The 19,021-nt window shown below is 39.5% G+C and overlaps 3 protein-coding genes across 3 annotated transcripts in view; 2 read left to right on the forward strand and 1 right to left on the reverse strand.

Moving 5' to 3' along the window:
- The window catches only part of LOC308082533 (AMP deaminase 2-like), a gene marked incomplete at its 5' end in the record, with an annotated part of 557,360 nt that overhangs the window by 483,283 nt on the left and 55,056 nt on the right, over positions 1–19,021 (reverse strand). The gene's annotated exons all lie outside the window — the stretch shown is intronic.
- On the forward strand, positions 693–3,482 carry LOC308081791 (interferon regulatory factor 6-like; the record flags this gene model as incomplete). Its single annotated transcript, XM_080423415.1, has 6 exons — positions 693–783; positions 937–1,029; positions 1,542–1,775; positions 1,875–2,267; positions 2,891–3,009; positions 3,312–3,482. The coding sequence occupies 6 exons, from the start codon at positions 693–695 to the stop codon at positions 3,480–3,482; spliced, it is 1,101 nt and encodes a 366-aa protein (XP_080279541.1).
- eps8l3a (EPS8 signaling adaptor L3a) lies at positions 6,800–17,367 on the forward strand (the record flags this gene model as incomplete). Its single annotated transcript, XM_080423417.1, has 19 exons — positions 6,800–6,864; positions 6,970–7,046; positions 7,504–7,568; positions 7,732–7,890; positions 8,960–9,109; positions 9,458–9,525; positions 9,794–9,915; positions 10,355–10,515; positions 11,034–11,136; positions 11,729–11,802; positions 11,936–12,010; positions 12,301–12,446; positions 13,472–13,721; positions 14,567–14,604; positions 14,717–14,816; positions 15,999–16,106; positions 16,700–16,785; positions 16,979–17,111; positions 17,326–17,367. 19 exons carry the CDS (start codon positions 6,800–6,802, stop codon positions 17,365–17,367), a joined length of 2,022 nt encoding a protein of 673 aa, XP_080279543.1.

The following is a 19,021-nucleotide window of genomic DNA, read 5'->3' on the forward strand; positions in this document are numbered from 1 at the left end:
ACCATCTCAGAGGTTTTATGAAGTTGTGGTGTGAAGTCTAGTGTAGACAATGGGGAAAATGTAATAACTCAAATTAATAATACATTTTGCCAGGAAGAAATTATATTCATTGTTAGTTGTGAGTTGGCTACACTTGTCAGCAGAGAGATTATTACTTTGATTATTAATGTATTTTTAAAAGTACTATATATTTTTAAAATATCATCCAGTATTATTGTGTTGCTGTTAGCACAGTCTTGCATACCTTGCCACACTAACATTTTGCTGCTTGTACCTGTATGAGTACTAGTGACAAATAAACCCTATTATTGATAATTGATTTGGGGAGCTTTAAAATATTTGAAAAGATCACCAGCACTCACTTGGTCCTTTTAGGATCTCTTATTTATTGTGTATAGCCCCAGCAGCAGATCACTCACGGACGTTTCCTCAGCATGAATCCAGCTTTAAAAGCTCCAATGTTGTGTGCCACAACTCCAGACATGTAGTTCTATGACCACGCAATGGCTCTCTTGTGAGGGTGTGAAGCTACTATACATCAAGAACAACATTATAAAAAATATAAAGTGATATTTATGTTCCCTTTAATCTTCAGGCATGGGCAGTGGAGACAGGAAAGTTCCAAGATTGGGTTGATGAAGCCAATCCTGCCAAGTTGAAAGTGCAGCTTCATTGTGCCTTGAGTGAGCGCCATGAATTCAACCTCTGGCACCAAAGAGGTCCTCATGAATCCACTGAAAATGTATGATGTCTGTGACATCCCACAGCCTCTCAGCAACCCAGGTGAAAATCCGCTCATTGTATATGAAGACCAGATCAGTAGAGACCTTAGACTTAACCTTTTGTATGTTCCTGTAGTTTAAAAGAACCTTGACCGTTGTTTTGAGCTCAGTTGACCTGCTTAAATGGTTATGTTGTTTCTCATTGATTCTTCAGGATCCTCAGATGCTGGTTCTTGGACTACATATACAAAAGAAGAGGAAGATGTTCTAGTCGTCTCAGAGTTTCTCTCTTCATTTCCATCCAATGGTCAGTATAAAGACGTCCTTATTCGTCCCTTTAACCACTTGAACCCCAGCATCCATATTCTGGGGGGAACATTAGCCATAAACTTAATAGAAAGAGTCCTCTTGCACACCTACGTTCAAGGCTAGATGCATAGAAAAAGAATCAACATGAAAAGAGGCAGAAGTCCTGCACACTGGCTTCACTTACATAAGTAGTTTTATGGAGCACAGCGTTTCCGTCCAACTGACCTTCATCAGGTATCTACTGTACCTGATTACAAGTAGTAAGTACAGCTAGAGTACAGCTAAACGTTACCTGATGTACATCTTCCTTCCCATCATCGGGTATCTACCTGATGAAGGTGTTGTAAAACTACTGATGTAAGTGAACATGTGCATGTAAGAACTGTCAATACAGCTTCAAAAAAGTTATTTACCCTCAATTTTCATCTCATGATTTCTAGTCAGTGAAGAGACATGTATGGATTCTTTGGTTTGATAGCTGATCTGTTCTTGACTACTTTCCCAAATCAGATACCAGCCCTTCTCCTGTTATTATGTGGTCCCCTGCTGACTCTGGGCATTGCACGCAACCCTCCTCAGTGGAGGTCTGGCCCGAAGAGGAGCCAGTGGAAATGGCCATGGAAATGCAACCTGCTCCACTGGTTGAGATGACCCCCGCTCCACTCTCTGATCCCACAATGCAGCCCTCTCCCATGCCTGCTGTAATGTTACCCACCCCAGAATTGTGGATCGGTTCTCTTCCATGTAAGTTCTTTCAGAATGAAGTGTATAGATGAAATTTATGTGAACGTAACTCTGGAGATCAATGCATTGTGTGTATGCTAATCGCTCTGCATCTCCCAGTGACTGACTTGGAGGTGCAGATCTATTATCGGGGGAAGGAGGTGTGTCCCATGATGGCGGTCAGTAATCCCCTGGGCTGCCGACTGTTCTACGGCGACCTGGGCCCTATGGCTGACCAGGAGGAGCTGTTTGGGCCAATGAGCCTGGAGCAGCTACGCTTCCCTAACGCAGAACATCTAACCAACGAGAAGCAGAGGTTCTTCACCAGCCGCCTGCTGCAATTCATGGACAGAGGACTGATCCTGGAGGTCAGTGGCGTTGAGATCTATGCGGTCCGCCTCTGTCAGTGCAAAGTGTATTGGTCTGGCCCCTGTGCACCCAACCCCAATGCACCCAACCTCATAGAGCGCCAGCGAAGGATCAAGCTCTTTGACCTGGAGACCTTTCTCGCGGGTGAGTGAAGTTCCACCTGCAACCTCTGTATTGTAACTATTGCTCATTACTGATTTTAAAGGAAGGGTAAGTGATATTTTTTGGTAATTTTTTGTTTTTTGTTAAAAAGGTTAAAGTACTATATTCTGATAGTAATCATTGCTACAGAGCGTGTGTTCGGTCACAGGGGTCTCTCCAGCTCTTTAGTAAACAGAATATAGTACATTTTCAGGTAGGTGACAACATTTAAGCCAATCAGGAGAGGGCACTGAAAATGCATTTTCTGTTTAATAAAGAGCTGGAGAGACATGGGAGACTCCTTTTACTGAACAAACACTTATAGCACTGAGTACTATCAGAATATAGAGCTATTTAACACTTATTCTAACCAAAGTAAATCACTTACCCTACCTTTAAACTTGGACAGTTGTTAAGGGGGTACTTGATCTATACTATATATAAAGTATATATACATTTATGTATTAGTTGGCAACATATTTTCATTAGCTTTTATAATTGCAACTTCGCTCTGAAATTCCAATTTGTATGGATCATTCGGTTCCTCCAGATTTATTTGTGAAAACACTCTTCAGCATGTACAGTACAGAAGTACAGTTCTAACACGGATTATGTGTGACATGCAGGTATGATGGCCCATCAGCGTGGTGAGACGTCGAGCCCCCCTCAGTATGACATAAATTTGTGTTTTGGAGAAGACTGGCCTGACGGCAGGTCAATTGAGCGGAAACTCATCATGGTTCAGGTACATACAAGTTCAAAGGGTTAAGGGCCGGTTACATGAAGCATCTTGTGGTTAAGATTTCTTTGTTATAATGTAAGATGTGCAAATCCTTCAAATAAAATTCAGCATAACCTTAGATCTTAAGCAGATCTTAACCGCAGATCATAACCTTAGATCTTAAGCAGATCTTAACCGCAGTTCTTAAGCAGGGAGACTATAGGTTTGTGCAACCGGCTATACATTATTCTTTTTTTTCAAATATTTGTTCCAAGCTCCTATACTGTGATTGACTAGGTCCCATCTTCTTCCTCTGCTCTCTCCAGGTCATTCCAGTGGTGGCTCGTATGCTAATTGAGATGTTTTCCGGAGATAGCAACACGCGATCCTTTGACAGTGGAAGTGTTCGCCTGGAGATCTCCATCCCAAACCTCAAGGACAACGTTGTGTCTTACCTAAAGCAGCTCCACTGCCTGCTGGATATTCACCAGGCTTAACCACATTGCTCAGATTATACAGGCCCAGTGTGGCAGCTCACATGGTTTCCTACCAGGCAACACACCGCTCACTCGCACTGGTGGTCACTAGATGTGAAGGTTCATCTCTCAAGTATGTTGCTAGTTATTAAAGAGTGTAGACAATAGACATGCAAAATATAGGATGCTTGTGTATTAAGTCTTTCACTTGTTTGACTGTGTTTGTGTATATAGGAAATTAGGAATATGCTACTAGAATTTGTACCCTGCATCATGTGTTCAGGCCCAGGGACTAGAGGAATTTGTGTCTGCTGGGGCCAAAGCGGTTACAGACATAGCCCTGCTGTCTATGGCCTTATTTATGTAATATAAGTCGGTGGCTTCTGAATTATAACGGTGCAATTTTAAGGTTTGTGAAGAAAGGCATTAAATATTGTATTGTTCATGATGACATCCACAACACATGCATCGTTTCTATAGTTATTCATGTAGTTATGTCTGCTCATACTCGCGTTTGAGATTAGATTTTTGTGGTAGTAGATATAGTGGATTTATCAAACTTCTCCATCCAAATTTTTATGCAATTTGTAATTTTACGGTGCCTCTTGTAATTTGGTGTCGTTTTTTTCTCCATTCATATTTTTTTTTTGCCAGTTTAAGAGCCTTAGACAATGGCATTATAAACTGTTATGGAATGGATGTCGCTGCACTTACTAGGGGCTGAACTGTTTAATTGCCAGTTGAATGTCGATGCTTTTTACCCTATGATCAGTTTTAATTTTATCAAATAAAAATGGCAAAAATAGCAACGAGTATCTAATCAATTAATTTTAGCTGGCCATCCATCCACATACATTTATATTACCCTAGTGGGACAGTCACAAATAGAGTGTATGTGTGAGTGAATGTTTACATGTATCATGACTGCTGTAGATCACTTGAGGCTTGAAGCTGTTGACTCGAAGTCTGAGAGCTTGCAGTAGTACCAGAGATTGCCTGAGTAGTTCTGTTCTCCTGTACTCAGTCAATAGTCTCATTTTGGGCTGTCTGCACTGACATCTAGTGGATACACCAAATGATACAGGTTATATTAAAGAAATAAATATGAATAGCAATAATTCAATTATTGAAAGTGCGTACTTACTATATTTGTGAGGACCACATGTGCAGAATTTGAGAAATAGATGTATAGTTTTGTGCACCGAAAATAGCAGATCTACATTGTGAGCTCGTAGATTATTTCTGGCATTGGGGTAGTTTGAGTTAAAAATGGCAAACTGTTGATGTCCTCACAAGTATGGTACTATAAATGTGTGTGGGGCATTTATAAGCTTCTTGTGGAAGAAATGACTCACTGATAACTTTAAGTCTGTCTTCACACCTTCACCCAGCTGATTTAGTAGATCTCAAGGTCCAAAAGTACTGTGTGTGTGTGTGTGTGTGACATCATCTTTGATAGAAAGAGGGAGAGATGTTTCTGCTTATTACATAATCTTTGCACTTGATGTCCCCAGCAGGAGGAAAAGGCCAATGTATTAATCGTCAATTATTTGTATTCATTTACTGTACCCTATAAAGTGTAATAGGAGATCATAATGAGTTTGTCAAGGCGGGGGTGATTCCTGGTTACATCTAGTAACCTTTGGTCAGAAGGGATGCCACTAAACACACATTCCTGTCCCAGCAGCAGTGATGGAAAGAAGTACTCACATGTTTTACTTAAGTAAAAGTATCAATAATAAATACTCTGTTACAAGTAAAAGTCTGGAATAATAAATGTACTTGAGTAAAAGTACAAAAGTATTGGTATAAAAATGTACTTAAATGACCAAAAGTAGAAAGTACTCATTATGCAGAATGTCCCATTTCACAACTTTTCAAAAGCTTTTGAAAATAGCAGATCTACAATCTCACAATGCACAGAGCTTGTAGATCGGCTATTTTCAAATGGGGCAGAGGTGGTTAATGTATGTTTTGTAATAATCAAAATCTGCAAAGTAACTAGTAACTAAAGTTTTCAAATAATTATAGTAAGAGAAAAAGTATAATGTTTGTCTCTGAGATGTAGTGGTGTAGAAGTAAAAGTACAGAAAATGGAAATACTCCAGTAAAGTAAAGAAATACCTAGAAATTTTACTTAAGTACAGTACTTGAGTAAATGTACTTTACACCACTGCCCAGCAGCTACTTCCCCTAGCTAGATCAGTGTGCTTTTCCAGTGGACTTTGCCCATCTTTATTAATGAGGAAGTCTTCAGAGTTACTGTCCAGGTGTGGAACAACATGAGCTGGATTTGTACAGAAGCGGAGGATAAACAGAAGTGAATAAAAGCAACATTCACCAACCAGACATCAAAGGTAAAGTGACTTATAACCTCAATACCTACAATTCAATTATTCTGAAAAAATAATGCCGGTATGGATTCAGTGTCAAAGCTAGTGATAACTTGTTTAGCTGCGTAACAACATTCAAGCTCTATATCTATAATCTGAATCTCCTAATATTTTTTTAGCATTTCGCTGTTTGTACCTGAATGAGTGTTGACAAATAAACGTGATTATTGAAAAGTTCAATACTTATTTTTGATAAGAGATTGAAAGATGGTGGTCTTGAAGTAACATTTACATTTGCTATTATGTGTATGATTTTGTCTAGACATTTTTATTTGTGTTATGTATACAATTTGTGTTGATTTGAATAACGGTTTAATATATTAATGTCTGTTTTAAGTATTAATTTGTCAGTTTTATGACATTGACCATAGTGTTGCTAGGTGATCATGACAAACAAAGTCTAAGCAATGTGTGCTATATTCCTTAATCATAGCTGACACGCAGGGGCGGCCTTAGTGATCTGGGGGCCCGTTTCAAGAGCTAATATGTGGCCCCCTATGCACCCCCCCACCCGCCCCAAAAAAAAAAAAAAAGTTTAGATTTTTTTTAAACACGGTCGCCCCAAAACACGGTCACCCCGATTTTGTTTGCGGAATTTGCGGATTTTGTTTGCAAAAAAATCTAAAATTGTATTTAAAAAAAAAAAAAAAAAAAAAAATCTAAATGTTTTTTTTTTTTTTTTTTTCAAGAAAATTCGGGGGCCCCCTGAGGTTCGGGGCCCGTTTCAATTGAAACGGGTGAAACATAGGAAAGGCCGCCCCTGCTGACACGCACAGGCTATAGATATATATCCAAAATCAACCAAAATGTTGGACTCTGCAATATTAGAGTTTTTCAGCTGCCTCAGGTTGCTCCTAATAACAGATAAGCTAAAACAACATCATGGTGTTGATATTGTATCATATCACTGAAGATACAGGCGTGCCAGCCAGCGTGACACTAAAGATGTTCAGGAGTAACAGTCCCTATGGCTTTGAGACCAGCAGCTACACAGGATCTACCCAATCCAAGTATGTATTCCCTGGCTGTGCTCCTCTCATATATTCTGTTCCCATACCATTTATCATTCAGTTACTGATTCTGCTATTGTAATGACTGTATTTTATCTGTGGCAGTGTCTACTCCTCCACCCAGGATGATGTGTCATCACAAACATCAGGTCTATCCAGGCCCAGTGCAAAGTCAATTTACAGTATGTATGAACTACCTGAAGCGTAATTCATTGTTGCAATTATTTTACATCTGTTTCATAATAGACAATAGGCCTGATACATCCTTCTCCCAATATACCCATCATCACTCCTAGGGATAGAGTATACTGTAGGGATGCAAGGGTTCAAGTGGTTAATGTAAAATGTCCTGGACCCTGAGAACCCTGCTCTAATGCGGTCATTCCTGATCTTGTCCCTATGAGAATCTTACATAACATCTTCAATTATGTCTTTTCATCAGTGCCACTGTTTCCAAGACTTACAGCATAGCTGGTCTCACTACTGTCTTAGACACCTTCCCTTTCACTCTTGCTGGTACCCTTTAGTCACAAATCACTCCTGACATGTGTGTGTGTGTGTGTGTGTGTGTGTGTGTGTGTGTGTGTGTGTGTGTGTGTGTGTGTGTGTGTGTGTGTGTGTGTGTGTGTGTGTCAACAGTGCAAAGGAAGGATTACGCAGAGTCCATAACCAAGATGATGGACAAATTCCAGTACAGAGTGGAGGTATCATTTTTGTAAACACACACCACGCTCTCCATCTTGTCCTTATGATAGACTGAAATCTATTACCACTTAGACGAATTTGATCGCAATACGTATCATTCGTCAGCACAATCCTTCTGCATGCTAAACGTATGTTCACTCCTATACCACCCCTCTTCTGCAGCACCTGTTAACGTGTGCCCTGGACGGGAAGGAGGTCCAAGGTGTAGGTGACTGTGTGGAACGCCTGAAGCTGATGGACAGCATGGGACGTGTGTGGGGTCAGGACATGCTCCTGGAGGTCCGCAATGACAGCCTGCTGCTGACAGACATTGAGACCAAGGTTGGTGTTTTATTATGAGAACCTAAAGATCTGTAAACGGGGCTCCTCCAGTGGATGCTGAAGGGGTTATGTCTACATGTGAATATCTAATGCTTAATGAATGCTCCATCATACGATGGTGACGCGAAGCGAAACTAGCAGATCTACAAGCTCACAGGCGATGCGTTGTGAGCTTGTAGATTGGCTATTTTTGGCGGGTGGAGTATAAACAGGGGTGGAAAGTACTCAAGTACTGTATTGTAATTTTGAGGTATTTTTGGGCGGTGAAACCGCCCCTATAAGTGAGGTTTGGATATTTGTACAATTTTGTACAATTTTATTTGTACAATTTGTACAATGCACCGTGATTGGCCAATCACAGTCTATTCAGGACTGTGATTGGCCAGTGTCACATGACACATGTGCATAGCCCTATATAAGAAACCATAAAAAAAACCTAAATTGTTTTTTTTCAAGTTATGGTCTCTTCCATCATAAAGAGTGTTTCAATAAATGTATTTATTTTTTGTACATGATTGGTTGACTCCATTCAGTATTGTGATTAGCTAGCAAGACACCGCCCACTTCACACAGGGTGTGATTTTTACTTTACTGGAGTGTTTCCAATTGTCTATACTTTTACTTCTACTCCACTACATCTCAGAGGCAAATATTGTACTTTTACTCCACTACAATTATTTGAAAACTTTAGTTACTAGTTACTTTGCAGACATTATAAAACATACATTAACCACTTTAGCCCTATTTTATACCTAGGCTATTTTCAAACATGTTAGTACTTTTACTTTTGGTACTTCAAGTATATTTTGATGCCAATACTTTTGTACTTTAACATTTTGAACACAGGCCTTTTACTTGTAACAAGAGTATTTCTACATTGCGGTATTGCTACTACTAAGTAAAACAGTACTTTTTCCACCACTGAGTATAAATGATGGAGTATAAACCGCCACCTTCTTAAAACAATGGCCCATGTCCTTTTTTTATAATTGGTTTCATTTGTAATAAATGTCATAATATTCTATATTTGGTTCTCATTCCCTTTCTCTCCTGTCTTTGTGGGGCTCAGGAGGAGCTGGAGAGTCTGGCCCTGAGCAACATCCTTGATCTGCAGGCTGTGATGGACACCGGCGTCTACAACTCCCTGCTGACTCTGTCAGTGAAGGACCGCCGGAAGAAGACCACCACCGTCTTCATGTTCCAGTGTGAGGAGCTCAGGGTGAGGACAATTAACCCATTAACCCATTAAGACCTGAGGCCGATTCTACTAATGTCTTCTAAATCCTAACAGTTTTCTGAAAAACTTATGTTGCTATAATATCAGTGATGCTCAAACCTTTTCATGTCAAGGACCCCCAAAATGATATTTATTAATTTGGCAGCGTTATCAAAATATATTGTTCCAGGGACCCCCAGAAGCAAAGATTTTATACTTTGGCTTTAAAAAAATAGCAGATCTACAAGCTCATAGTGCGGCAGGAAGCTACGAGCCTAATGGGGATGGGACTGCGTCAAGGCACACATTGGGATGAGATCATCAGCGAATGTTGTTATTTCTCCTTCACAGGCAGACTACATTAAAAAGGACCTATCAAGGGCACTCTCACGCAAGTGGGAGGATTCTTCTAGCCTCAGGTGAAAGCCTTTTAGCTCACATTTGCTGCACGTATAAAGTATCTGCACATTCATTCGTCTGTTCTTTCTGTGACCCAGTGAACCTCCTCTCCCGTCTTGTTGTCTAGACACTGTTCAAGTTCAAGTTTATTATGTCCCAAACTGGGCAATTTATGTATGCAGATAATAATAAGAAACTCCAAAACACAGTAAACATACATACACAAGACATAAACATAGACATAGACATGATCACAAGATCCAGATAATAATAGCTACCTGCTTTCAGGTCCAGCACTGTGTCTGGACCTGAGCTCATTCCAGATCTTCAGAACACCACCCCGCCCTCCGAGCCTGCAGCGTGGAAGCCTCCCGATGACCCCGTGGCTCCCTGGAACGCTCCCGACTATGGTGAGCAAATGATGCAATAACAGAGTGTCCAGTTGAACCCACAAACTCCCTTCCATTTTAAGTCAGTGGTTCTCAAAATATTTAATTGAAAGGATCCCCAGTTTGATATGAATTAGGCCACAGACTCCCTTTTGAACCCCCTTTTTGGAATCAGTCTGGATCCCAGGCTACCCATTTGATACCCTTGGGACCCCAATCTACACTGTAAAATCCTTGGTGATAATTTAACTCAGGGTACAAATGGAACCAAATGGACTTGTAACGGTCCATTTGTACCCCTGGAGGTGGACAGCGCCTTGAGAGCCAGTGTGTAAAACTCAGAGTGTAAAGATGGCTGTTATGTTATACAGCTCATCTTATGACTCTCATTTCATTTACACTCCCAAATAAGCATTTAGATTTTTGTTACAGTGTAATATTGTATGTCCTGTTTGTGTAGAAGACGACGACGAAGGCACTGTCACACCTGTGCCAGACACTCCACGTGAGGACACCCCGCCTCCCAGAAGGGCGTCGCCACCACCAATACACTCCTATGTCACAGAAGAAGAAGAACCTTTGCCACATCCACGCCTGTACACAGAGGTTGACAGGAATGTGGTCAGTGTTCTTGATACACATCCATTCCCTGAACCTCTCTGTGGTGGAAGAAGTTTTTTTACTTGAGTAAAAGTAGCAATACCACAATGTAGAAATACTCTGTACAGTACACAGTAAAAGTCATGCATTAACATTTTTTAAAGGCATCAAAGCAAAAGGTTAAAGTACTCAAACGTTAATTTTTTTTTTCCATTTTCGAACAGCCAAAATAGGGCTTAATTGGTTGTGGGTGTATTAGTTTTGTAATAATCTAAATCTGCAGCGTAACTAACAGTGTGAGTGTTTGAGTGTTTCCATAAAAAATGGAAACACTCAAATAAAGTAAAAGTAACTCGAAATTGCACTTAAAGTAAGTACGATATTTAATTACTTTAACTACTAAGCCTTTCTGTTTGCCAGCCTGTACTTTATATTATAGTGAATCTATGGTATCCTGTGCAAAAGCACAAATATATATACTGAATGTGCATTTAATGTACTATGGCTGTAATCATTAAGGTATGTACCTGGCTCTACAGGATATATTGAATCACATCTTCAGTGACCTTGAAATCTTCATGGGTCACGTAGCTGCAGTAGTGGCCAAAGACCAGAAGAAAAACAAGAAAAAGAAGGGAAAGCGTAAGTTAAACACCAAATAAAGCAAATGTTTTTAAAAGCTCTTTTATTTAGGCAGCTTTACTTCGAACAGTTGAGAAGTGTTGATTTTGACAGCATATTCTGATTTAGTTTTAGTCATAGTCTTTTGAATAAAATTCTGTTTAGTTTTAGTCATATGTTAGTCACCTGAAATTATTTACTTTTTTTTAGTCGACTAAATCTACAGTTGATTTAGTCGACTAAAATTAAGCCGTGATGGCATCGAAATGATTTTCACTTAAGCTGCATGCCGAAAATAGCCGATCTACAAGCTCACAACGTGTCGCGCTGCGACGCGTTGTGAGCTTGTAGATCAACTATTTTCGGTCTGTGACACCTGCACGCACCCATGATGACTTAGTTCTACTGGATCTCTTCTCCACTAGTCCCTCCTAAACATTTTAGTCTAGTTTTTATTTGTTGACGAAATTATCAGTATATTTAGTCATAGTTTTAGTCATCATAGACATTTTTCGTCATAGTTTTAGTCGACGAAATCAACACTGGTTGAGAAACAGGAAACTGATGTCAGTTATATTGTCCTGATCTCTCTGTAACGATGACCTATTTTTAGCCATAAAGGGCATGCCTCCTGTAGAAGACTTTGCGGTCTGTCTCCAGAAGATCAAATATGGTTTCAACCTTCTGGTAATGCCTTCTTGAACCACACCACCTTGCTATAGCAACAATGTTGCCAGTTAAATGATTCTGTGATGTATGGTGAACTGTTTGGATATTTGTTGATGTGCATTACATTATGAGCTTGTGTTCGTTCTGACAGGGAGAGCTCAATGGAAAGATTGATAATCCCAGCGCCCCTGAATTTGTCCATTGCCTGTTCACCACGCTGGCTTTTGTAAGTCACTGCAAATACACAACACTATTGTCTGTAATTGTTGTTACCTTTCATGCTTTTAAGTAACTGAATTAATGTAACTAATTCAAAGGGAGTGTGATATGTTTTTTTTTGGGGGGGGGGGGGGGGCTGTTACTGAACAAACAATCTATAGCAATGAAGATCAATGATTGCTATTGGAATATAAAACTATTTAACTCTTATTTTAACAAAAACATGTTGCTTACACCACCCTACCCCAATAGAGTACATTTGGGGTATAATATGTTCCTTTCATCTATATACTGTAGGTAGTGTCCCACTGCTCCAAGGACCTGCCTCCCACCATCGTAGCCCCCCTGATAGAACCTTTGAGTATTCGTCTTATGGGTGAAGAGGCCACTCCAGAGGAGGACCAGCTATGGCAATCTCTAGGAGACCCCTGGAATATCCCCAGGTGGGACAATATGAGTCAATGCAGTGTGCAGTACCTTTAGGGCTGGGCGATGGTTAATATATTCAAGTGCACATTTTCTTCTTTTCATCCCAGACATTTCTTTTCATGAACTCTGCTGTCAAATGAGGCGTGGTTTCTGAATTGTGTGTACTGTAGATGCACGTTTTAGTAATAGCCACCAGACACTCACTGTTGGATTTGTACTAAATGGGGTTTGTACAGGTAGAAGTATGTCCGGAAAGGCTACTATAGCCTAATTTATAACCCTGTCACAGGGATGTCAGCCCCTGTCACACCAGGCCCCTATTACAGCACTGTGTGACAGGGCCTGATATCGCTGTGACAGGGCTGGTAACATGTTACCATGGTAACATGCTCTCACAGAACTGAATGACAGGGCTGTCATAGCCCTGTCATTCAGTGCTGTGAGAGGGGCCTGATATCCATATACAATTCTACTTATAATCGTAACAGGCTTTTCCCCCTCTCCTTCACATACTACTGTAACAGTCCAGTTTAATGTAAGATCTGATATTTGGAAATAGATGAGATGTTTCCTAAATGATGTACAGTGAGCAACACAATACACAATAATTGTGTGTGTGCGTGGGGGGGGGGGCTGGATATTGGTTAGAGGGGCACTGGACTGGAGATTTAAGTGGTTAATAATGACAAACAGGCAGCTGTGATTGTGATATCATCAATCAAACCAAAGCATCAGAACCCTGAACACTTGCCATATACTGCCCCCAAAACCAACATATTGAGATGAATAGCACTTTTGAATAGTACTTTGAATGCATCAGCACTTAATTTTTTTTTTACCAATGTTGTCTGCTCTCTCTCTCTACTTTTTAATGTTTTTAAATGGCTTTGCCTCTTTTTAACGTGTCTGTTGTTTTTAAATGTGACAAGCACCATGAGTTGCGGAGATTGGTATTTTGCTCCCTTGTATGCCTAGTGTGTATTTACTGTATTATGGAAGTAACAATAAAACGTATTCTGATTCTGATGTATGTTGGCAGCACCAGATGGCCTGAAGATGATGAAGACATCCCCGTTTACACCCTGGCGTTCTTTGATGGATGGCAGGCTCCTGAGGTGACTCACGCACCTCAGACCGGCCAGCATGTCAACACACAGGAGAGACAGCACCCTGTCCCAGAGGACAGGCACTCTGTCCCAGAGAGACAGCACCCTGTCCCCGAGAGACAGCACCCTGTCCCTGAGAGCCGGCACTCTGTCCCTGAGAGCCAGTACTCTGTCCCTAGCCAGGTAAACCTGATTTATACTTAGCTGCTCACTGGTGTTTCATGGTGTGTAAATAGCAGATATACAAGCTCACAAGTGAGCTCGTAGATCTGCTATTTACTGAGCACGACACCGAAATGCAACTAAGTATAACGTGAGGCTTAAAGGGATAGTTCACCCCCAAAATCACTTTTTTTCTATCGATTAGTCACCCCATGGAGACTTATATTTTTGTCGCATTCCTAAGCCAATAATGTGATGACCGGCAGCGGTTCTGGTAGGGGACACAATCAGTCTCCTTTGTGTCTCCTACTGGAACCGCTGCCTAAAAACTAAAAAATATCCATGAATTCAAGTCTCCATGGGGTGACTAATCGATAGACAAAAAGTTTTTTTTGGGGTGAACTATCAATTTAAGGCTGCAACTGTTAATTATTTTCTTAGAGATAATTCTATCTATTGCTCTTTCGATTAATAGAATAATCGAGAACTGTGTTTTGCAATATACATATTTTTTTAAACTAATCGATTAACCACTCGTGGCACAACAACGTCATGCAATAATAGTGAAAATATCAGATCTACAAGCTTATAACGCCTCGCGATGAGGAGACTTGTTGTGAGCTTGTAGATCGGCTATTTTCAGTACTCAAAATTAGTTTTTGCCTAAAATGACATGCCCAAAATAGAGTTTTATTATTAATAGATTATTTTATTAAGTTACAACCCCTACCAGCTAGTAAACATTTACATCCGACTCACACAGCTGAACCCCCAGTGTTTAGAGTCTTGATTTGACCAAAAATGTAATTTGTGAAAGAAGAACATAAAAGATTCCAGAGAATATTTTTTTGTCTCCTCCTGTGCAGAGATCAGCCCAGTGGACGCCGCCCCCACCATCATCACAGTAAGTATAATCATATAATAAAGTAAATTAAATATGACTGTTACTCCAAATGCTTCATGCTTGTGGTGGATACGAGAGCAGTTGCCCATTGAATGTTTTTTTTTTGTTTCAGTCCAGATGAGCCATTAGACCCAAATTACATGCGAGTTATATATGACTTCACTGCAAGGAATCCTAGAGAGCTCAGCATCACAAAAGGAGAGATAGTTGAGGTGAGCATGGACAAGCCTTTCTCCTTTGTGGACATTTTTCTCTTATTATATGTCATACTCGAGAGGGTGTGGTGGGAAATCCAGTGGTGGACAGAAACAAAGTTCATTTACTTGAGTACTGTACTTAAAGGAGTAGTTCACCCAAAAAATTACTTATTTTCTATCAATTAAGTCTTGAATTCATGGAGATTCAGTTTTTGTTGCATTCCTGAGCCAATAATTGATTACCGGGTAATTGGTCAATAGGAGACTCCGCCGGTCATCAACAATTGATGTACATACATTGTACATTATGACTTAGATGTACAATGTACATTATGACTTAGCCATTTGAGCCCTATTTCAAAATAGCGAAAATAGCAGATCTACAAGCTCACAACGCTGTGTGCATGTATGTCTGCTATTTTCACTCTTTTTTGGGAAATTGTCTAAATTTGAATACAACAATGCATTGATATTAAAGGTAGGGTAAGTGATTTACTTTGGTTAAAATAAGTGTTAAATAGCTCTATATTCTGATAGTACTCATTGCTATAGTGTTTGTTTAGTAAAAGGAGTCTCCCATGTCTCTCCAGCTCTTTATTAAACAGAAAATGCATTTTCAGTGCTCTCTCCTGATTGGCTTTAATGTTGTCACCTACCTGAAAATGTACTGTATTCTGGTTACTAAAGAGCTGGAGAGACTGGAGACAATAATTTTTTTTCATGTCATATGAAAGCAGGGAATCATAGCAAAATAATGATATACAGTATTGGTTAATAAGATTGAGTGAATAGTTTTGAAACTACAGCTTATACTGTAGAACTGAAGTCAAGTTAAAACTCTTAAGTAGAGAAAATTAGAGGTTGCTAGCCTTAACCTTATATCTTAACAAATAAAAATATATATATATATATATTTGTTTTTAAAGGTAGGGTAAGTGAAGTAATATAAACATATATCACTTACCCTACCTTTAAAAAGAAAATGCACTTTCTAATTTGTTCTTTTGAATACTTTTTACATTTTTTAAAAGCATGTCATTTTGAAGCAACTTTCCCTTGTAGTTGAGTAATACTTGACTATTTGACTCAAGTACTGGGATTGAGTACTTTGTCCATCACTGGGGAAATCCCACCATCAGGAGGGTAATGCCACTCAAATGATTTGGACTTGTGCTTACGGTAATTGGTCCCCTGCAGCTGCTGGACGTGTCCAAGCAGTGGTGGAAAGTGAGGAACGGCCGAGGACAGGAGGGCTTCGTCCCCAATAATGTCCTGGAGTCTCCGGAGAAGCAAGCAGCAAATGAGGTCAGAATTCAACACAAATTCTAAAACGCTGTGGGTCAAGTTCAACTCAGTTTCCAGTCCACTCTACACTACTGTAAATTACCAAGACCAGATCGAACAATTGAGGGAGTCACAGGGAGTAAACATGGTGCACTTGAATATACTGTATTAACCCATTAAAACTGGGAAAGTGTCATTTTAGATTTTAGCCATATTTTATACTTGGCTATTCAAAAACAGCATATATATAAGCTCATAGCTTGTCGATCTGCTGCTTTTGAATAATTGTGAACATTTCTGCAAATCTTTTGCACAAATCTTATATTATATAAAATATATTAAATCTTATATTTTAAGCAAACATTTTTTACTCAAATATTTGCTTCTGGGGAGTCCCTGGAACAATATATTTTGAGATGGGGATCCGCGGCCGAATACTTATCATTTTTAGGGTGTTTGACATGAAAAAGTTTGAGAACCACTGATATAGCAACATAGGTTTAAAAAAAAAAAAAAGATTTAGAAGACATTTTCTGAATCGGCCTCAGGTCTTAATGTGTTAAACTGCCCCCCCCCCCTATTCTAATCCATCCATTACTGTTTCATTGTTTTAGCCAATTAGTGGTCCACCTGTGCTAACCAAGAAGTCCAAATCTGCAGAAGTGAAGGCATGGCTTGAGTACAAGGGCTTTAGTAAAATGTAAGTGCCACACACACACACACACACACACACACACACACACACACACACACACACACACACACACACACACACACACACACACACACACACACACACACACACACACACACACACACACACACACACACACACACACACACACACAATTGTGAAACTATTCAATGTTTGCTATGGATGTATTTTCTGTCAGCACGGTGCGTTGTTTAAGCCCACTGAGTGGCTCTATGCTACTGGGGATGACCAGGGAGGAACTGAAGGCAGTCTGTCCAGAAGAAGGAGGGAGAGTCTTCCTCCAGCTACAGGCGGTCAAATCTGACATGGCTGTAAGTGACGACAGCACTGCATTTGACCATTTTACATATTCCACGTAATGTTAGACGTGTTTTGAGACATGTTTTAATGAACAAAATCAATAGCCAAAAACGATTTTCCAAAATATTTGAATAATTACAAATCTTCTCCAGCCCTGGAAAACGGGCTGTAGTTGAAATGTCTCCCATTCCAGTTTCTAATGCATGTTTTGTATTTGTTTTCTAGCTTGCCAGTGAAGGGAGACCATCCCAACCCACAGAACTCTAAAGGATCATGTACCCTTTAAACAAGTGTCAGCAAAACATGACATCCTTTCAACTGAAGCTGGTGTCACGAAACACTCTTTGCATGTCAGAACTGTATTGTGTTCAGAAAAGGGTGTATATTGCATTCCCTTTCTCTTTAGTGAGATTCATGTACTAAGTCCTACAAGAGCTTAAACATATCTACTCAGATTGTCTAAAATGTATGTATGTACTTTATCTGTCAGTGTTGCTTATTTACTATCATTGATTATTATACTATACTGTATATTATATAATTAGAATCTAATCAGATCCCATGTCAGGCATATTCTGTTTAAACCATGATGTAAATGAATTCCTTCACCATGTCATATCATATTAAGTTGATCTATTGCAATACATTTCCCACTGAAGAAAATTGTATAGCCTATTCTGAACGTTCTGAAAAAGATTCTGGAGTAAAGATCAGATATTCCTTTTGGTCAGTGAATAACTTTATGGAACAATAAACTATTGTATGATGCAAACATTTAATGAATAAACATGCTTTATTTAATTCTTCAGACATTACACATGAACTATCAGAAGCATCTCTGTAAAACATTGGCAACTAATTTCAAGCCATGAATAATGACTACAGATCACTGAACAAAACAGAAAAAAATAACTCCAATATTATGTGTCCCAAAATATGATGAGAAAAAATACAAGTTGAACACAAAATGATCCATTATATGAGCATCAGGATACTTGTAATGATTGTGAAATTAGTACATGAAAATACATCGATGTGTAATATGTCAAAGAAATACAACTTCAATTAAAGGTACACAGTGATATGTCCCTCTGTGAACGTAATATTTTAAGGATGTGTTTTTTTGGTGTGGATAAACTGAGTACTGAACAGCAACTACACAGTAAAAAGCCTGTGTTAAGCTATCTATTTGTAACTCAAAAGAGTGTACAAATGTAACCAAAAATGGACCCTTACGGGGTCTATTTGACACTACAATTATACACTCAGTTCAATTACCACTGAGGCTTTTGCTGTGTAAATGGCTCTCTCTGTGGTGAATGACGTGTGCTGTTAAGGGCCATTCACAATGAGCACTATAACTATAAAGATAACTATAACTATATCGTTCACCATTGTCATTTTTTTAATAGATGGTGTGAACTCCACTTGACGATTTTTAAAACCATTTTTTTATAGTTATAGTTACGCTGGTTATAGTGCTCAGTGTGAATGGCCCTATACTCATTAGGATATACAAACTGCACAACAGCGAGGTACAGCTATAGACGGGCAAAGAAAGGTGTATAATGGTGAGGTAGGGTGCACAATGCTGTGCATGCCACACACACAAACTCTGGTGCTGCAAATCCATCAACAGGCAACACTAAAACTGAGACTGTACAAAATGAGTAATTAAAAAAAAATGAGATGGGAGCAGAGTTCCATATTTAGATTATTCTATTCCGGTGGTTCTCAACCTTTTCTGGATCAGAGCTCCACTTGAAAAATCTGAAAAATGTTCGCCCCCATCCACCCGACTACTTAAAACACGGCAGCCAATCCTTTTTTCAGAGCATGTTTGTTTGTCTTCTGGCTTGGATCAAAAGGAACTAATAATTAAGTTCCTATTTATCGATATTGCAAGGAAAACTCATTTTTC

The sequence above is a fragment of the Gymnoscopelus braueri genome (assembly GCF_963280865.1).
Source record: "Gymnoscopelus braueri genome assembly, chromosome: 3".
Classification (NCBI taxonomy): Eukaryota; Metazoa; Chordata; class Actinopteri; order Myctophiformes; family Myctophidae; genus Gymnoscopelus; species Gymnoscopelus braueri.